General features: G+C 48.0%; 1 protein-coding gene across 1 annotated transcript; it reads left to right on the top strand.

Annotated features, from left to right (window-relative positions):
* The first annotated feature begins 1276 nt into the window (after positions 1-1276).
* On the top strand, positions 1277-19811 carry LOC129847064 (polysialoglycoprotein-like). The gene is made up of 5 exons (XM_055914842.1): positions 1277-1376; positions 1533-1598; positions 1758-1841; positions 1978-3503; positions 19797-19811. Exons 1-5 carry the CDS (start codon positions 1277-1279, stop codon positions 19809-19811), a joined length of 1791 nt encoding a protein of 596 aa, XP_055770817.1.
* The last annotated feature ends 10 nt before the right edge of the window (positions 19812-19821 follow it).

Genomic DNA, 19821 nt, shown 5'->3' with positions numbered 1-19821 from the left:
ATCGCTCCACAAAAGCCTCGGCCCTTGCAGAGCAAGGGGAACCACTACTTCAAGGTTTCAGAGCAAGTGACGTCACCGACTGAAAGGCTGCTAGCGCGCACCACTGCTACCTAGCTAGCCATTTCACATCGGTTACACAGGCACCCATTGTGCCAGGTGCTCAGCTGGCGCTCATCCAGCTGGAGGCTCTAGGGAAGATCGTTCATTCCCACCATACACCGTTTCCCCTTTTCCTTCCTGGGGATGCCCTCGTACGTTCTCCTGGGAGAGGAGCAGGTGATCGTTGGCCGTACAAGGGTCAAAGGTCAGGGTGCAGCGGTCTGAGGAGGAGGGCGAAGGGAACATGTGAGAAGACAATTAGGTGTACATAATATCTATGATAGTTTTATGTTAAAGTAAGGAACAACCACATACATTCGCTGAGGTCCTGCTTCCCAGCTAGGTTACATGGAGCAGCTGGACTGGGGATCACAGCCAGGATGGTGCACTTATCCTGGGCTGAACCTACTGAAGTGGGTTGGGGGATGGGGAAGAGAAGGGAGATTGGTGGAGAGACACAGAGACATATTTTAAAAGATTGGAGGTTACTATCCCTAACAATAAAATCCTTCATACATTGAGGTTAGGTTACCATGCTTGTCCTGCCCCACTGCTGTAGACACAGCCTCCTACAGGTCCTCAGACACTAGCTGGAGATCCCTTACAGGATGTCTGTCACCCCACTGAGCTCCTCCTACAGTTTAGGGGTCACACCCACTTGAATGTCCTTCATATGACGAACCTCCTACAGAGCAAATGAGGAAAATATGATATATTATGACTTATGTTAGTAACAATACAATATGGGAATTTTATCCCAAAGCTACCTACAGCTAACATAAATATTTATGTATGTGATCTATGTAAATAAAGGAATATAACACAGCTGTAAAACTATGAGGACTATATGGTGGAGGCCTACCCATTTCCCAGGAGCATTGTAAAAAGTGGATTTGAGTACAGTGTTTATTTCCCCCTAATATCTTTGAAGATTACACCTAAAATAATTAGGCCTACTTCTTTTTACTGCTGATCTGAGACCATTAGGGTTAAACATTACAGATATAAATGCAATATATGGAGTAGAAAAGATTGCCTGCCCACCAGAATCAACATACGTTCTACATGGTCTATTTCTATCTGAATGTAACACCTCAATCAAGCATGTTAATTGATCGTTAAGTCATGTTTGTCAGGTAAAAGGTCATTAGTGGCCTATATAAGCCTCATACAGGCCATGGGAAGACATTACCTGTTGATAACACAGACTATTTTCATGATCATGGGAGGTGTGAGAGAACTGCTGCTCTTTGTGGTGACTGTGGGGGTTGTGAAAGGTTGGTTCACTAATGTTTTATTTGGATTGAAGGGATTTGTTTGGGAAATATGCTTTACTTTATCAGTTGGAGGTTACAATGTGACTGTTTGTTCCGCATTGGTCATCTGCTATTATTAATATATGTAGTTATTTTCTGTCAACACTTTCTCCTCAGTTTCTTGTTACCCTGTTGGAAAGTCCCAGAAGCAAGAGCAAGTCTCTCTGCAGAGGAGACTTGGAGGTAAGTGTTTCTTTCCACTACCCTTCTAGCTTTGTACTGTGTCTATGGTGCTGCTGTGTTTGACACTCATTCAACACCATAGAGTAACTCAGTTGTCTAATGTTGTCAAACCCTTTGATTTGGTCACTTTGCTTGTGTCCCTTAACCTACGTTTTTCAGAGCTGTCATCAAATGACGTCTCCATTGTGCATGCCCTGGCCTTGCTCCGATCCATAGGGTCTGACGCTAAACAAGACAGAGAAGGTACGGCCTGAAACATATACTTTGAAATCTGTGTTGGGTTCATGTTGCTCAACATTCGAATAGCAGTTTGGCCTAGACCGTGTAGAACAGCTGTGTTGCTGTAGAATACCCAACTGTTTCTTTGTTTTCTCTCTAGAGTATTTCGAGACTAATGAAGTAGAATCCCAAGCTTCTCCAAACCATGGTAGCTCTCTGGCAAATGATAACCTGTCCTCTGACGACGCTACCTCTGAAGCTGCCACTGGCCCGTCTGACGACGCTACCTCTGAAGCTGCCACTGGCCCGTCTGACGACGCTACCTCTGAAGCTGCCACTGGCCCGTCTGACGACGCTACCTCTGAAGCTGCCACTGGCCCGTCTGACGACGCTACCTCTGAAGCTGCCACTGGCCCGTCTGACGACGCTACCTCTGAAGCTGCCACTGGCCCGTCTGACGACGCTACCTCTGAAGCTGCCACTGGCCCGTCTGACGACGCTACCTCTGAAGCTGCCACTGGCCCGTCTGACGACGCTACCTCTGAAGCTGCCACTGGCCCGTCTGACGACGCTACCTCTGAAGCTGCCACTGGCCCGTCTGACGACGCTACCTCTGAAGCTGCCACTGGCCCGTCTGACGACGCTACCTCTGAAGCTGCCACTGGCCCGTCTGACGACGCTACCTCTGAAGCTGCCACTGGCCCGTCTGACGACGCTACCTCTGAAGCTGCCACTGGCCCGTCTGACGACGCTACCTCTGAAGCTGCCACTGGCCCGTCTGACGACGCTACCTCTGAAGCTGCCACTGGCCCGTCTGACGACGCTACCTCTGAAGCTGCCACTGGCCCGTCTGACGACGCTACCTCTGAAGCTGCCACTGGCCCGTCTGACGACGCTACCTCTGAAGCTGCCACTGGCCCGTCTGACGACGCTACCTCTGAAGCTGCCACTGGCCCGTCTGACGACGCTACCTCTGAAGCTGCCACTGGCCCGTCTGACGACGCTACCTCTGAAGCTGCCACTGGCCCGTCTGACGACGCTACCTCTGAAGCTGCCACTGGCCCGTCTGACGACGCTACCTCTGAAGCTGCCACTGGCCCGTCTGACGACGCTACCTCTGAAGCTGCCACTGGCCCGTCTGACGACGCTACCTCTGAAGCTGCCACTGGCCCGTCTGACGACGCTACCTCTGAAGCTGCCACTGGCCCGTCTGACGACGCTACCTCTGAAGCTGCCACTGGCCCGTCTGACGACGCTACCTCTGAAGCTGCCACTGGCCCGTCTGACGACGCTACCTCTGAAGCTGCCACTGGCCCGTCTGACGACGCTACCTCTGAAGCTGCCACTGGCCCGTCTGACGACGCTACCTCTGAAGCTGCCACTGGCCCGTCTGACGACGCTACCTCTGAAGCTGCCACTGGCCCGTCTGACGACGCTACCTCTGAAGCTGCCACTGGCCCGTCTGACGACGCTACCTCTGAAGCTGCCACTGGCCCGTCTGACGACGCTACCTCTGAAGCTGCCACTGGCCCGTCTGACGACGCTACCTCTGAAGCTGCCACTGGCCCGTCTGACGACGCTACCTCTGAAGCTGCCACTGGCCCGTCTGACGACGCTACCTCTGAAGCTGCCACTGGCCCGTCTGACGACGCTACCTCTGAAGCTGCCACTGGCCCGTCTGACGACGCTACCTCTGAAGCTGCCACTGGCCCGTCTGACGACGCTACCTCTGAAGCTGCCACTGGCCCGTCTGACGACGCTACCTCTGAAGCTGCCACTGGCCCGTCTGACGACGCTACCTCTGAAGCTGCCACTGGCCCGTCTGACGACGCTACCTCTGAAGCTGCCACTGGCCCGTCTGACGACGCTACCTCTGAAGCTGCCACTGGCCCGTCTGACGACGCTACCTCTGAAGCTGCCACTGGCCCGTCTGACGACGCTACCTCTGAAGCTGCCACTGGCCCGTCTGACGACGCTACCTCTGAAGCTGCCACTGGCCCGTCTGACGACGCTACCTCTGAAGCTGCCACTGGCCCGTCTGACGACGCTACCTCTGAAGCTGCCACTGGCCCGTCTGACGACGCTACCTCTGAAGCTGCCACTGGCCCGTCTGACGACGCTACCTCTGAAGCTGCCACTGGCCCGTCTGACGACGCTACCTCTGAAGCTGCCACTGGCCCGTCTGACGACGCTACCTCTGAAGCTGCCACTGGCCCGTCTGACGACGCTACCTCTGAAGCTGCCACTGGCCCGTCTGACGACGCTACCTCTGAAGCTGCCACTGGCCCGTCTGACGACGCTACCTCTGAAGCTGCCACTGGCCCGTCTGACGACGCTACCTCTGAAGCTGCCACCGGCCCGTCTGACGACGCTACCTCTGAAGCTGCCACCGGCCCGTCTGACGACGCTGCCACCGGCCCGTCTGACGACGCTGCCACTGGCCCGTCTGACGACGCTGCCACCGGCCCGTCTGACGACGCTGCCACCGGCCCGTCTGACGACGCTGCCACCGGCCCGTCTGACGACGCTGCCACCGGCCCGTCTGACGACGCTGCCACCGGCCCGTCTGACGACGCTGCCACCGGCCCGTCTGACGACGCTGCCACCGGCCCGTCTGACGACGCTGCCACCGGCCCGTCTGACGACGCTGCCACCGGCCCGTCTGACGACGCTGCCACCGGCCCGTCTGACGACGCTGCCACCGGCCCGTCTGACGACGCTGCCACCGGCCCGTCTGACGACGCTGCCTCTGAAGCTGCCACTGGCCCGTCTGACGACGCTACCTCTGAAGCTGCCACTGGCCCGTCTGACGACGCTGCCACTGGCCCGTCTGACGACGCTGCCACTGGCCCGTCTGACGACGCTGCCACTGGCCCGTCTGACGACGCTGCCACTGGCCCGTCTGACGACGCTGCCACTGGCCCGTCTGACGACGCTGCCACTGGCCCGTCTGACGACGCTACCTCTGAAGCTGCCACCGGCCAGTCTGACCATGCCATTGAGTAACTGTTGACTTCTGCATCTCAGCACCCGTTGACCACAAACATGGATATCTGATGTGGGACATGGTGCTCGGGGTCCATGCAAGAGTTCATGGGTTTTTTGTCCAGGTTGTGTGTGTAACTGCAATTTCTTGTTTTGGCTCAATTAAACGCTAACTGTAATAATTGTGTCCTCAGTATTGTTTTGACGGTTCCTACTTGGAGTTGAGGTCTTTGACCTGACATGAGTAACTGGTGATGGCAACATTTATTTTGCATTATAACCATGCTTTGGCATCAGCAATATGTCTACTTTGACCCCTGTGCCTAAACTACCATTTGACTTAAGCTACATTTGGTCAAATTATGCTAGTAGCATCACATGATGTGGAATGGGTTCTAGTTCATTTAAACTTGATGGTTGTGGAACTGAGTGTTTGGGGTTGGTACATGAGGCTGCTAGAATCGGGTTTAATGGTGTCAGTGCTAACTAATATCACGGTTGTCAACTTGCATTTAAATGACTCTGCTGGGTGTCTTCTCTCGTAACTGACTTGGTTTCCTATTAGTGAAAGCTTAAATATAAAACCAGCTCTCGTATCATTAGCATATCGTTTTGGCGGGGTGTCTTCATATCCCAGTGCCAATCCAAACTTTCAGGTTTAAGTAAGTCAATGCTAACCTGTCTTAGTTGGCAGGTTGCTATCAGGTCCAGGCTCTCCTAGAGTTGCTTGTAGCGCTGCTAACCTAGGGTTTGAGGGCAGGAAGAGTTTGACCAGGATTTCCCACCCACTCTGATTTACATGGGATAAACCTTGGGACTGGTAAATTTCTATGAGAAGTGTGAGGAAGTCTGTTCATACAGGCTTTCTCAAGCCGCATGATGAACGCTCAGGGTGTGCGTCGTAGCAAACCGTACTTAGTCGCCATGAATTAAAAAAGCACGTACACGCAACCTTTAAATGCAGTTAATACAGCAACAAAATTGACTCCAACTTTTGAGCTACCGGTAGGTATGTGCTGTATTTCAAACATTTCTATGGCACCGCTTTACTAATTTATGCCAACCAAATCCAGATATCAAATGTTCTGAAAGAGCTGCAAAACCTGGACACATACAAATCAGCTGTGCTTGACAATCTAGACCCTCTATTTCTGAAACTTTCCGCCGCCATTGTCACAACCCCTATTACCAGCTTGTTCAACATCTCTTTCATATCGTCTGAGATCCCCAAGGATTGGAAAACTGCCGTGGTCATCCCCCTCTTCAAAGGGGGAGACACCCTGGACCCAAACTGTTACAGACCTACATCCATCCTGCCCTGCCAATCTAAGGTCTTCGAAAGCCAAGTTAATAAACAGATCACTGACCATCTCGAATTCCACCGTACCTTCTCCGCTGTGCAATCCGGTTTCCGAGCCGGTCACGGGTGCACCTCAGCCACGCTCAAGGTACTAAACGATATAACCGCCATCAATAAAAGACATTACTATGCAGCCGTCTTCATCGACCTGGCCATGGCTTTTGACTCTGTCAATCACCATATTCTTATCGGCAGACTCGGTAGCCTCGGTTTTTCTGATGACTGCCTTGCCTGGTTCACCAACTACTTTGCAGACAGAGCTCAGTGTGTCAAATCGGAGGGCATGTTGTCTGGTCCTCTGGCAGTCTCTATGGGGGTACCACAGGGTTCAATTCTCGGGCCGACTCTTTTCTCTGTATATATCAATGATGTTGCTCTTGCTGCGGGCGATTCCCTGATCCACCTCTACGCAGACGACACCAGTCTGTATACTTCTGGCCATTCCTTGGACACTGTGCTATCTAACCTCCAAACGAGCTTCAATGCCATACAACACTCCTTCGGTGGCCTCCAACTGCTCTTAAACGCTAGTAAAACCAAATGCATGCTTTTCAACCGTTCAGTGCTTGCACCCGCCCGCCCGCCCGACTAGCATCACCACCCTGGACGGTTCCGACCTAGAATATGTGGACATCTATAAATACCTAGGTGTCTGGCTAGACTGTAAACTCTCCTTCCAGACTCATATCAAACATCTCCAATCCAAAATCAAACAAAGCCTCCTTCACTCACGCCGCCAAACTTACCCTAGTAAAACTGACAATCCTACCGATCCTCGACTTCGGCGATGTCATCTACAAAATAGCTTCCAATACTCTACTCAGCAAACTAGATGCAGTTTATCACAGTGCCATCCGTTTTGTTACCAAAGCCCCTTATACCACCCACCACTGCGACCTGTATGCTCTAGTCGGCTGGCCCTCGCTACATATTCGTCGCCAGACATGCTGGCTGCAGGTCATCTATAAGTCCATGCTAGGTAAAGCTCCGCCTTATCTCAGTTCACTGGTCACGATAACACCCACCCGTAGCACGCGCTCCAGCAGGTATATCTCACTGATCATCCCAAAAGCCAACACCTCAGTTGGCCGCCTTTCCTTCCAGTTCTCTGCTGCATGTGACTGGAACGAATTGCAAAAATCGCTGAAACTGGAGACTTTTATTTCCCTCACCAACTTTAAACATCTGCTATCTGAGCAGCTAACCGATCGCTGCATCTGTAAACAGCCCACCCAATTTACCTACCTCATCCCCTTACTGTTTTTATTTATTTACTTTTCTGCTCTTTTGCACACCAGTATCTCTACTTGCACATGATCATCTGATGATTTATCACTCCAGTGTTAATCTGCTAAATTGTAATTTATTTGCTCCTATAGCCTATTTATTGCCTACCTCCTCATGCCTTTTGCACACAATGTACACTGCTCAAAAAAATTAAGGGAACACTTAAACAACACAATGTAACTCCAAGTCAATCACACTTCTGTGAAATCAAACTGTCCACTTAGGAAGCAACACTGATTGACAATACATTTCACATGCTGTTGTGCAAATGGAATAGACTAAAGGTGGAAATTATAGTCAATTAGCAAGACACCTCCAATAAAGGAGTGATTCTGCAGGTGGTGACCACAGACCACTTCTCAGTTCCTATGCTTCCTGGCTGATGTTTTGGTCACTTTTGAATGCTGGCGGTGCTCTCACTCTAGTGGTAGCATGAGACGGAGTCTACAACCCACACAAGTGGCTCAGGTAGTGCAGCTCATCCAGGATGGCAAATCAATGCGAGCTGTGGCAAGAAGGTTTGCTGTGTCTGTCAGCGTAGTGTCCAGAGCATGGAGGCGCTACCAGGAGACAGGCCAGTACATCAGGAGACGTGGAGGAGGCCGTAGGAGGGCAACAACCCAGCAGCAGGACCACTACCTCCGCTTTTGAGCAGGAGGAGCACTGCCAGAGCCCTGCAAAATGACCTCCAGCAGGCCATGTAGTACCCAAAAAAAGTGTTAAACATATCAATATATATTTTATTTATATTTAGCCACCCTTTGCCTTGTTGACAGCTTTGCACACACTCGGCATTCTCTCAACCAGCTTCATCTGGATTGCTTTTCCAAAAGGACAGATTTCCACCGGTCTAATGTCCATTGCTCGTGTTTCTTGGCCCAAGCAAGTCTCTTCTTCTTATTGGTGTACTTTAGTAGTGGTTTCTTTGCAGAAATTTGACCATGAAGGCCTAATTCACGCTGTCTCCTCTGAACAGTTGATGTTGAGATGTGTTTGTTACTTGAACTTTAGAGCAGAGGTAACTCTGGGTCTAGCGCTTGATGGATTTTGTGACTGCACTTGAAGAAACGTTCAAAGTTTTAGAAATTTTCCGGATTGACTGAACTTCATGTCTTAAAATAATATTAGACTTTCGTTTCTCTTTGCTTATTTGAGCTGTTCTTACCATAATATGGACTTGGTATTTTACCAAATAGGGCTATCTTCTGTATACCACCCCTACCTTGTCACAAAACAAGTGATTGGCTCAAACGCACTAAGGAAATAAATTCCACAAATTAACTTTGAACAAGGCACACCTGTTAATTGAAATGCATTCCAGGTGAGTACCTCATGAACCTGATTGAGAGAATGCCAAGAGTGTGCAAAGCTGTCATCAAGGCAAAGGGTGGCTACTTTGAAGAATCTCAAAAATAAAATATATTTAGATTTTTTTGGTTACTACAGGATTCCTTATGTGGTATTTCATACTTTTGATGTTCTACAATGTAGAAAATTGTAAAAAATAAAGAAACCCTGGAATGAGTAGGTGTGTCCAAACTTTTGACTGGTACTGTACATATTGTAACAGTGTAATAAAATACCCAAGAATAAAGCTATATACAAGGAGTTCCAGTTCCAGATCAGTGTGCAGGGGTACGAGGTATTTGAGGTAGATATGTACAAGGCAGGGTAAAGTGACTAGGCATCAGGATAGATAATAATAAGAGCAAAATAAAGAACAGAGCAGCAGCAGCAAATGAGTGTAAAGGTGTGTGTTTGTTTGTGAGAGTGTGTAATGTGTACGCATGTGTGTTTGGGTTGTGTTGGTTTGTGTGTGTGGGGTTTGTGTGGGAGTGTGAACGTAGTGTGTGTGTGTGTGCATATGGTTTGTATACAGTCTAGTGATTGTGGGTAGGGTCAAAGCAAGACCCTTTAACAGCCCTGTTGATATGGATGGGGACGTGCTCTCCCCTCTTGCTGCTATAGTCCACGATCAGCTCCTTGGTCTTACTGACATTGAGGGAGAGGTTGTCCTGGCACCACAATGCCAAGTCTCTGACCTCTCATCGCCTTCGTGCCGTCAGCAAACTTGATGATGGTGTTGGAGTCGTGTGTGGCCACACAGTCATGGGTGAACAGGGAGTACAAGAGGGGAGTGGGTACAGGGTGTCTGGGATGATTGTGTTGATGTGGTCATGACCAGACTTTCAAAGCACAGATGTGAGTGCCGCAGACAGGTTACCTTGGAGTTCTTGGGAACACGGACAATGGTCGTCAGCTTGAAATATGTCGGGATTACAGACTGTCCTGTGAGGATCCAAATAGGTCAGATCAGGTTTGCAATGAATGACTTCAACAAGATCCCTTCTTTTTTAACCTTTATTTAACTAGGCAAGTCAGTTAAGAACAAATTCTTTGTTTCATTGACGGCCTAGGAACAGTAGGTTAACTGCCTTGTTCAGGGGCAGAACGACAGATTTGTACCTTGTCAGCTCGGGGATTCGATCTTGCAACCTTTCGGTTACTAGTCCAACGCTCTAACCACTAGGCTACGCTGCCGCCCCCTCTCACCCGCAGAGGGGGGAGGAGGGAACTGGTGGGGGTTAACAACTGACGTCCTTTTGCTTTGTTTCAAGAATACTTTTTCCCGACGAAATTCTAACACGTTCAGAAGCAACTACTGGAATAATATATCTAACATAAAACGTGGGGAATGGTCAGAGGTGATCTAAAGAACACTAATGTTGTTTTGTTAGTTATGTAGTCATTATAAATGTTATAAAAGAAATACTGTAACATGGAAAGTACACCCACTACATATGTGAAGTGTCCCTCCAATGTGTTGTGCATGAAATGGAGAAGAACAACAGTAGAAGACTTGTTGGACGATGACTGTTAAGAATGATGATATGAGAGAGACTTCCGCCAATGGCGAAGCTCTAACAAGACGCATCTGCGTAGTGTCCTCGAACTTTCAAACAGTTTTAAGGCATTTTGACATTGTTAAACTGTTCGTTAATAGTGCGTTGGAAGTTAAAACATTTATTGTATCGCCAAAACAAAATATGCCAAATATGTCAAAGCCTCAGACGAGGCATGGAAAAATGCCCCTCTCTGACAGCCCTTCATCGGCCTCGGCGGATGCTAGCTCGGGAAGAAGCACCAGCATGGTTCAGAATGGAGATGGACAAGGGTATAACAAAAATAAATCCAAGAGACACTTTCTGAACCCCTCAGCAAAATTGATGTACTGGTCGATAAACTCCACGAAGACCATACAGTCACAAATGGACGAGTGACAAAGTTAGAAAAAGACCATGCTGACCACCAGGCTGCCATCCTGGACGTCCGTGAGGAAGTGGACCAAAAATACAAGAAGTTGGAAGACTCCATCGCTAAACTCGAGGAGAAATTTGATTATTATGAACATTTCCAAAGGCACTCGAATTTGAGACTTCAAGGTTTCCCGGAGGTCATGGAGGGAAGAGACGCGATCTCCTTTCTACAGGATTCCCAAAATTCTGGATCTACCCCCTCCCGCACACCCACTGGAGATTGGAGATACTGGAGATACTCGGCCTTGTCTCAGGATAGTAAGTTGGTGGTTGAAGGTGTCCCTCTAGTGGTGTGGGGGCTGTGCTTTGGCAAAGTGGGTGGGGTTCTATCCTGCCTGTTTGGCCCTGTCCGGGGGTATCGTCGGATGGGGCCTCAGTGTTTTCCGACCCCTCCTGTCTCAGCCTCCAGTATTTATGCTGCAGTAGTTTATGTGTCGGGGGGCTAGGGTCAGTCTGTTATATCTGGTGTATTTCTCCTGTCTTATCCGGTGTCCTGTGTGAATTTAAGTATGCTCTCTAATTCTCTCTGTTTCTCTCTCTCTCGGAGGAGGACATGCCTCAAGACTACCTGGCCTGATGACTCCTTGCTGTCCCCAGGCCACCTGGCCGTGCTGCTGCTCCAGTCTCAACTGTTCTGCCTGCGGCTATGGAACCCCGACCTGTTCACTGGACGTGCTACCTTGTCCCAGACCTGCTGTTTTCAACTCTCTAGAGACAGCAGAAGCGGTAGAGATACTCTGAATGATCGGCTATGAAAAGCCAAATGACATTTACTCCTGAGGTGCTGACCTGTTTGACCCTCTACAACCACTGTGATTATTATTATCTGACCCTGCTGGTCATCTATGAACATTTGAACATCTTGCCCATGTTCTGTTTTAATCTCCACCCGTCACAGCCAGAAGAGGACTGGCCACCCCTCATAGCCTGGTTCCTCTCTAGGTTTCTTCCTAGGTTTTGGCCTTCCTAGGGAGTTTGTCCTAGCTACCGTGCTTCTACACCTGCATTGCTTGCTGTTTGGGGTTTTAGGCTGGGTTTCTGGACAGCACTTTGTGACATCAGTTGATGTAAGAAGGGCTTTATAAATACATTTCAATTTGTAAGTCGCTCTGGATAAGAGCGTCTGCTAAATGACTTAAATGTAAATGTAAATTTCATTGATTGACAGTGATGAGCTTTGAGTGCACTATGGTGTTGAACGCTGAGCTGTAGTCAATGAATAGCATTCTCACATAGGTGTTCCTTTTGTCCAGGTGTGAAAGGGCAGTGTGGAGTGCCATAGAGATTGCATCATCTGTGGATCAGTTGGGGCGGTATGCAAATTGCAGTAGGTTTAGGGTTTCTAGGATAATGGTATTGATGTGAGCCATGATCAGCCTTTCAAAAACACAGACGTAAGTGCTACGGGTCGGTAGTTATTTAGGCAGGTTACTTAGTCTTCTTGGGCACAGGGACTATGGTGCAATGCTTGAAACATGTTGGTATTACAGACTCAGACCGGGAGAGGTTGAAAATGTCAGTGAAGATGCTTGCCAGTTGGTCAGCGCATGCTCGGGTACACATCCTGGTAATCCGTCTGGCCCTGTGGCCTTGTGAATGTTGACCTGTTTAAAGGTCTTACTCACATCAGCTGCGGAGAATGTGATCACACAGTAGTCCGGAACAGCTGGTGCTCTCATGCATGTTACAGTGTTACTTGCTTCGAAGCGAGCATATAAATAATTTAGCTCGTCTTGTAGGCTCGTGTCACTGGGCTGCTCTCGGCTGTGCTTCCCTTTGTAGTCTGTAATAGTTTGCAAGCCCTGCCACATCCGACCAGCATCGGAGCTGGTGTAGTATGATGTGATCTTTGTCCTGTATTGAAGCTTTGCCTGGTTGATGGTTCGTCGGAGGGCATAGCGGGATTTCTTATAAGCTTCCAGGTTAGAGTCCCGCTCCTTGAAAGCGGCAGCTCTACCCTTTTTGCTAAGGTTGGATTTTGCCTGTAATCCATGACTTCTGGTTGGGTTATGTACGTATAGTCACTGTGGGGATGACGTCATCGATGCACTTATTGATGAAGCCAGTGACTGATGTGGCGTAATCCTCAATGCCATCGGAAGAATCCCGGAAAATATTCCAGTCTGTGCTAGCAAAATAGTCCTGTAGTTTAGCATCTGCCTCATCTGACCACTTTTTTATTGATCTAGTCACTGGTGCTTCCTGCTTTAATTGTTGCTTGTAAGCAGGAATCCAGGGGATAGAAATATGGTCAGATTAGCCAAATGGAGAGCGAGGGAGAGCTTTGTATGCATCTTTGAATATGGAGTAAAGGTGGTCCAGAGTTTCTTTTCCTCTGGTTGCACATTTAACATGTTGATAGAGAGAGAGACAATACATTCCTGATCAGGTCACTTGGTTTGGAAAAACCCCTGACCCAACACACTGTGTCCCAACACACTGGTCCCAACCCCCTGGTCCTAACACACTGGTCCCAACCTCCTGGTCCCAACCTCCTGGTCCCAACCCCCTGGTCCCAACACACTGGTCCCAATCCCCTGGTCCCAGCCCCCTGGTCCCAACCCCCTGGTCCCAACACACTGGTCCCACCCCCCTGGTCCCAACACACTGGTCCCAACCTCCTCAAAAAACGGCTGTTCAATGCAGCGCGTGGTGGAGTAAGGCTAGGCTAGGCTATGTCAGATATGTCTTTGCAGGATTTTTTTCCCCCCCTTGTTAAAATATTTTTTATCATGCAATTCTACTACACTCTATATGACTATAGAGATTAGCAGAATATTGTTCAATATGACTTTCAAGTGGCACTGACTCAGGGATAAAGAAAGTGAATATGCACACTCACCGGGGATATAGCCAATGGCAAAAATACTGTTCGCTCAATTAAGTTGAGAATTTTGATAACTAAAAGACAGATCAGTCTTTTCATTGTCTTCTCTTTGAAGCAATAGCCAATTGCTTTCCAAACTATGTTAGCCTGAGATAGTGTTCAGTCTTTCGTGAGATGCATTGTCAGGCTCATGTAAGAAGTCATATTTACACTTGACCACGTCTGTGATCAGTGCAAAAAAAATGGACGTCCTTTAGCTCTGTCCGAACCTCCCCCTTCACCTTGAAAAAGAAAGGTTTGGGAAACCCTGCTTTAACAGGCTAAAACTATTTTAAACCGGTCTTATTTTGAGACTAAGCCTACTCCAGCCTATAAGAACGAGGAGGAATGTCATAAAGTAAGTAGAACCAGATCATGAACTACAGTACTGTAAAGTGACAGATACTGAACAAGGTGCATACGGCTGATAGAAGGAGGCATCTGTTCTTAAATTGCTGGAGCACAGAAAGGATGTGTCCAGAACACATCCTACCTTTCCCAATGATGAGTAAAGACCGCTTGGCCTACCTTTCCCAATGATGAGTAAAGACCGCTTGGCCTACCTTTCCCAATGATGAGTAAAGACCGCTTGGCCTACCTTTACCAATGATGAGTAAAGACCGCTTGGCCTACCTTTCCCAATGATGAGTAAAGACCGCTTGGCCTACCGTTCCCAATGATGAGTAAAGGCTGTTTGGCCTACCTGTCCCAATGATGAGTAAAGACCGCTTGGCCTACCTTTCCCAATGATGAGTAAAGACCGTTTGGCCTACCTTTCCCAATGATGAGTAAATACCGCTTGGCCTACCTTTCCCAATGATGAGTAAAGACCGCTTGGCCTACCTTTCCCAATGATGAGTAAAGGCCGTTTGGCCTACCTTTCCCAATAATGAGTAAAGACCGCTTGGCCTACCTTTCCCAATTTTTTATTTATTTATTTATTTCACCTTTATTTAACCAGGTAGGCAAATTGAGAACACGTTCTCATTTACAATTGCGACCTGGCCAAGATAAAGCAAAGCAGTTCGACACATACAACAACACATAGTTACACATGGAGTAAAACAAACATACAGTCAATAATACAGTGAAAATAAGTCTATATACAATATGAGCAAGTGAGGTGAGATAAGGGAGGTGAAGGCAAACAAAATATATATATAAATAAAAAAAATAAAAAATATATATAAAAAGGCCATGGTGGCGAAGTAAATACAATATAGCAAGTAAAAAAAAATAACACTGGAATGGTTGGTTTGCAGTGGAAGAAGGTGCAAAGTAGAGATAGAAATAATGGGGTGCAAAGGAGCAAAATAAATAAATACAGTAGGTAAAGAGGTAGATGTTTGGGCTAAATTATAGATGGGCTATGTACAGGTGCAGTAATCTATGAGCTGCTCTGAAAGCTGGTGCTTAAAGCTAGTGAGGGAGATAAGTGTTTCCAGTTTCAGAGATTTTTGTAGTTCGTTCCAGTCATTGGCAGCAGAGAACTGGAAGGAGAGGCGGCCAAAGGAAGAATTGGTTTTGGGGGTGACCAGAGAGATATACCTGCTGGAGCGCGTGCTACGGGTGGGCGTTGCTATGGTGACCAGCGAGCTGAGATAAGGGGGGACTTTACCTAGCAGGGTCTTGTAGATGACCTGGAGCGAGTGGGTTTGGCGACGAGTGTGAAGCGAGGGCCAGCCAACGAGAGCGTACAGGTCGCAGTGGTGGGTAGTATATGGGGCTTTGGTGACAAAACGGATGGCACTGTGATAGACTGCATCCAATTTATTGAGTAGGGTTTTGGAGGCTATTTTGTAAATGACATCACCGAAGTCGAGGATTGGTAGGATGGTCAGTTTTACAAGGGTATGTTTGGCAATATGAGTGAAGGATGCTTTGTTGCGGAATAGGAAGCCGATTCTAGATTTAACTTTGGATTGGAGATGCTTGATGTGAGTCTGGAAGGAGAGTTTACAGTCTAACCAGACACCTAGGTATTTGTAGTTGTCCACATATTCTAAGTCAGAGCCGTCCAGAGTAGTGATGCTGGACAGGCGGGCAGGTGCAGGCAGCGATCGGTTGAAGAGCATGCATTTAGTTTTACTTGTATTTAAGAGCAATTGGAGGCCACGGAAGGAGAGTTGTATGGCATTGAAGCTCGCCTGGAGGGTTGTTAACACAGTGTCAAGAGAAGGGCCAGAAGTATACAGAATAGTGTCGTCTGCGTAGAGGTGGATCAGAGACTCACCAGCAGCAAGAGCGACATCATTGATGTATACAGAGAAGAGAGTCGGTCCAAGAATTGAACCCTGTGGCACCCCCATAGAGACTGCCAGAGGTCCGGACAACAGACCCTCCGATTTGACACACTGAACTCGATCAGAGAAGTAGTTGGTGAACCAGGCGAGGCAATCATTAGAGAAACCAAGGCTGTCGAGTCTGCCGATGAGGATGTGGTGATTGACAGAGTCAAAAGCCTTGGCCAGGTCAATGAATATGGCTGCACAGTACCGTTTCCTATCGATAGCGGTTAAGATATCGTTTATGACCTTGAGCGTGGCTGAGGTGCACCCATGACCAGCTCTGAAACCAGATTGCATAGCGGAGAAGGTATGGTGGGATTCGAGATGGTCGGTAATCTGTTTGTTGACTTGGCTTTCGAAGACCTTAGAAAGGCAGGGTAGGATAGATATAGGTCTGTAGCAGTTTGGGTCTAGAGTGTCTCCCCCTTTGAAGAGGGGGATAACCGCAGCTGCTTTCCAATCTTTGGGAATCTCAGACGACACGAAAGAGAGGTTGAAAAGGCTGGTAATAGGGGTGGCAACAATTTCAGCAGATAGTTTTAGAAAGAAAGGGTCCAGATTATCTAGCCCGGCTGATTTGTAAGGGTCCAGATTTTGCAGCTCTTTCAGAACATCAGCTGACTGTATTTGGGAGAAAGAGAAATGGGGAAGGCTTGGGCGAGTAGCAGAGGGGAGGGCAGTGCTGTTGACCGGGGTAGGGGTAGCCAGGTGGAAAGCATGGCCAGCCGTAGAAAAATGCTTATTGAAATTCTCAATTATAATGGATTTGTCGGTGGTGACAGTATTTCCTATCTTCAGTGCAGTTGGAAGCTGGGAGGAGGTGTTCTCATTCTCCATGGACTTTACAGTGTCCCAGAACTTTTTTGAGTTTGTGTTGCAGGAAGCAAATTTCTGCTTGAAAAAGCTAGCCTTGGCTTTTCTAACTGCCTGTGTATACTGGTTTCTAGCTTCCCTGAAAAGTTGCATATCACGGGGGCTGTTCGATGCTAATGCAGAACGCCATAGGATGTTTTTCTGTTGGTTAAGGGCAGTCAGGTCAGGAGAGAACCAAGGGCTATATCTGTTCCTGGTTCTAAATTTCTTGAATGGGGCATGCTTATTCAAGATGGTGAGGAAGGCATTTTTAAAAAATATCCAGGCATCCTCTACTGACGGGATGAGATCAATATCCTTCCAGGATACCTCGGCCAGGTCGATTAGAAAGGCCTGCTCGCTGAAGTGTTTCAGGGAGCGTTTGACAGTGATGAGTGGAGGTCGTTTGATCGCTGACCCATTACGGATACAGGCAATGAGGCAGTGATCGCTGAGATCTTGGTTGAAAACAGCAGAGGTGTATTTGGAGGGCAAGTTGGTTAGGATGATGTCTATGAGGGTACCCGTGTTTACGGAATTGGGGTGATACCTGGTAGGTTCATTGATAATTTGTGTGAGATTGAGGGCATCAAGCTTAGATTGTAGGATGGCTGGGGTGTTAAGCATGTTCCAATTTAGGTCGCCTAGCAGCACAAGCTCTGAAGATAGATGGGGGGCAATCAGTTCACATATGGTGTCCAGAGCACAGCTGGGGGCAGAGGGTGGTCTATAGCAGGCGGCAACAGTGAGAGACTTGTTTTTAGAGAGGTGGATTTTTAAAAGTAGGAGTTCAAATTGTTTCGGAACAGACCTGGATAGTAAAACAGAACTCTGCAGGCAATCCTTGCAGTAGATTGCAACACCGCCCCCTTTGGCCGTTCTATCTTGTCTGAAAATCTTGTAGTTAGGGATGAAAATGTCAGAATTTTTGGTGGTCTTCCTAAGCCAGGATTCAGACACGGCTAAAACATCTGGGTTGGCAGAGTGTGCTAAAGCAGTGAACAAAACAAACTTAGGGAGGAGGCTTCTAATGTTAACATGCATGAAACCAAGGCTATTACGGTTACAGAAGTCATCAAAAGAGAGCGCCTGGGGAATAGGAGTGGAGCTAGGTACTGCAGGGCCTGGATTCACCTCTACATCACCAGAGGAACAGAGGAGGAGTAGGATAAGGGTACGGCTAAAAGCTATGAGAATTGGTCGTTTGGAACGTCTAGAACAGAGAGTAAAAGGAAGTTTCTGGGGGCGATAAAATAGCTTCAAGGAATAATGTACAGACAAACGTATGGTAGGATGTGAATACAGTGGAGGTAAACCTAGGTAATGGGTGATGATGAGAGAGATATAGTCTCTAGAAACATCATTGAAACCAGGTGATGTCATCGCATATGTGGGTGGTGGAACTGAGAGGTTGGATATATAGTGAGCAGGGCTAGAGGCTCTACAGTGAAATAAGCCAATAAACACTAACCAGAACAGCAATGGACAAGGCATATTTACATTAAGGAGAGGCATGCTTAATCGAGTGATCATAAGGGTCCAGTGAGTAGAGGTTGGTTGGGGGCACGGCGATCCAGACAGCTGGCCGGGTAGCTGGCTATCGGTAGCAAGATAACATAGGATGGAGGTCGGTTTTATTTATTTTTTATTTTTATTTATTTTTGTCACCTCGTTCGTTTCCGTCGGTAGATTAGTGGGGTTCCGTGTGGTAGAGGGGATCGATCCAATTGGCAAAATAGATATAGTGACCCAGAAAAAAAGAAAAAAAAAATTGTCCGGTATATTTATTTAGATAGCAGCCGATAAGACAGCTAATAATTAGCAGATGGGTATTCAGAAACGTCGCAATGGAAAAGCCTGTTGAAACCACCTCGGACAATTACGTCGGCAGACCAGTCGTGATGGATCGGCGGGGCTCCGTGTCGGCAATAAAGGGTCCAGTCCAATTGGCAAAAGAGGTATTGTAGCCCAATAATTCGCTGGTAGGCCTCTTCGGCTAGCCGGCAGATGGGCCTAGCTCGAGGCTAGCTCAAGGCTAACTGGTGCTTGTTTCGGGACAGAGGTATTAGCCAGTAGTAGCCACCTGGTTGCAGCTAGCTAGCGACGATGATCCGGTGTAATTGTCCAGAGCTTGCGTCAGGAATCCGGTGATGTGGTAGAGAAAAAGCAGTCCTATATTCTCTGGGTTGATATCGCGCCTGCAGACTGGCAGGTATTTGCCCGAGCTGAAGCTGGCTGGTGTCCGAGTTAAGGGCGAAGACCGCAGCAGTGGCTAACTGACTACTAGCTAGTAGCTAGTTATCTGGCTAGCTTCTGATTGGGGGTACGGTTCTAAAGTATAAAAAATAGCAGATCCGTACCACATTGGGTGAGGCGGGTTGCGGGAATGTATATTCAGTTCCAAGATGGAAAGTGAAATTAAAATATATACGAAATGTATACAAAAAATACGAAGACTATTTACGCGGGACAAGACAAGACAAACACACGTCCGACTGCTACGCCTTCTTGGAATAGAATTGATGAGTAAAAACCGCATGGCCTACCTTTCCCAATGATGAGTAAAGGCCGTTTGGCCTACCTTTCCCAATGATAGGTAAAGGCCGCTTGGCCTACCTTTCCCAATGATAAGTAAAGACCGTTTGGCCTACCTTTCCCAATGATGAGTAAAGTCCGTTTGGCCTACCTTTCCCAATAAGTAAAGGCCGCTTGGCCTACCTTTCCCAATGATGAGTAAAGACCGCTTGGCCTACCTTTCCCAATGTTAAGTAAAGGCCGTTTGGCCTACCTTTCCCAATGATAAGTAAAGACCGTTTGGCCTACCTTTCCCAATGATAAGTAAAGGCCGTTTGGCCTACCTTTCCCAATGATAAGTAAAGGCCGTTTGGCCTACCTTTCCCATTGATAAGTAAAGGCCGTTTGGCCTACCTTTCCCAATGATGAGTAAACTTGAGTGTATGCATTATAGATACGGACTTCATAGAAAGCGTTACAAAGTGTTCTCTGTTCATCTTATCCATCCAGGTTCTGCCGGGGTAGGCCGTCATTG

The sequence above is a fragment of the Salvelinus fontinalis genome, unplaced genomic scaffold (genome assembly GCF_029448725.1).
Source record: "Salvelinus fontinalis isolate EN_2023a unplaced genomic scaffold, ASM2944872v1 scaffold_0692, whole genome shotgun sequence".
Classification (NCBI taxonomy): Eukaryota; Metazoa; Chordata; class Actinopteri; order Salmoniformes; family Salmonidae; genus Salvelinus; species Salvelinus fontinalis.
The sequence above is the reverse complement of the archived record's forward strand: the minus strand, read 5'-3'. Positions and strand labels throughout refer to the sequence as shown.

What these genes read in the sequence shown, in the direction of transcription:
- LOC129847064 (XM_055914842.1), top strand. Translation starts at nt 1,277, where the DNA reads ATGGGAAGACATTACCTGTTGATAACACAGACTATTTTCATGATCATG. An exon ending in GACTGTGGGGGTTGTGAAAG is followed by an intron (nt 1,377 to 1,532) that starts GTTGGTTCACTA and finishes CTTTCTCCTCAG; the next exon opens with TTTCTTGTTACCCTGTTGGA. An exon ending in CGCTAAACAAGACAGAGAAG is followed by an intron (nt 1,842 to 1,977) that starts GTACGGCCTGAA and finishes TTTTCTCTCTAG; the next exon opens with AGTATTTCGAGACTAATGAA.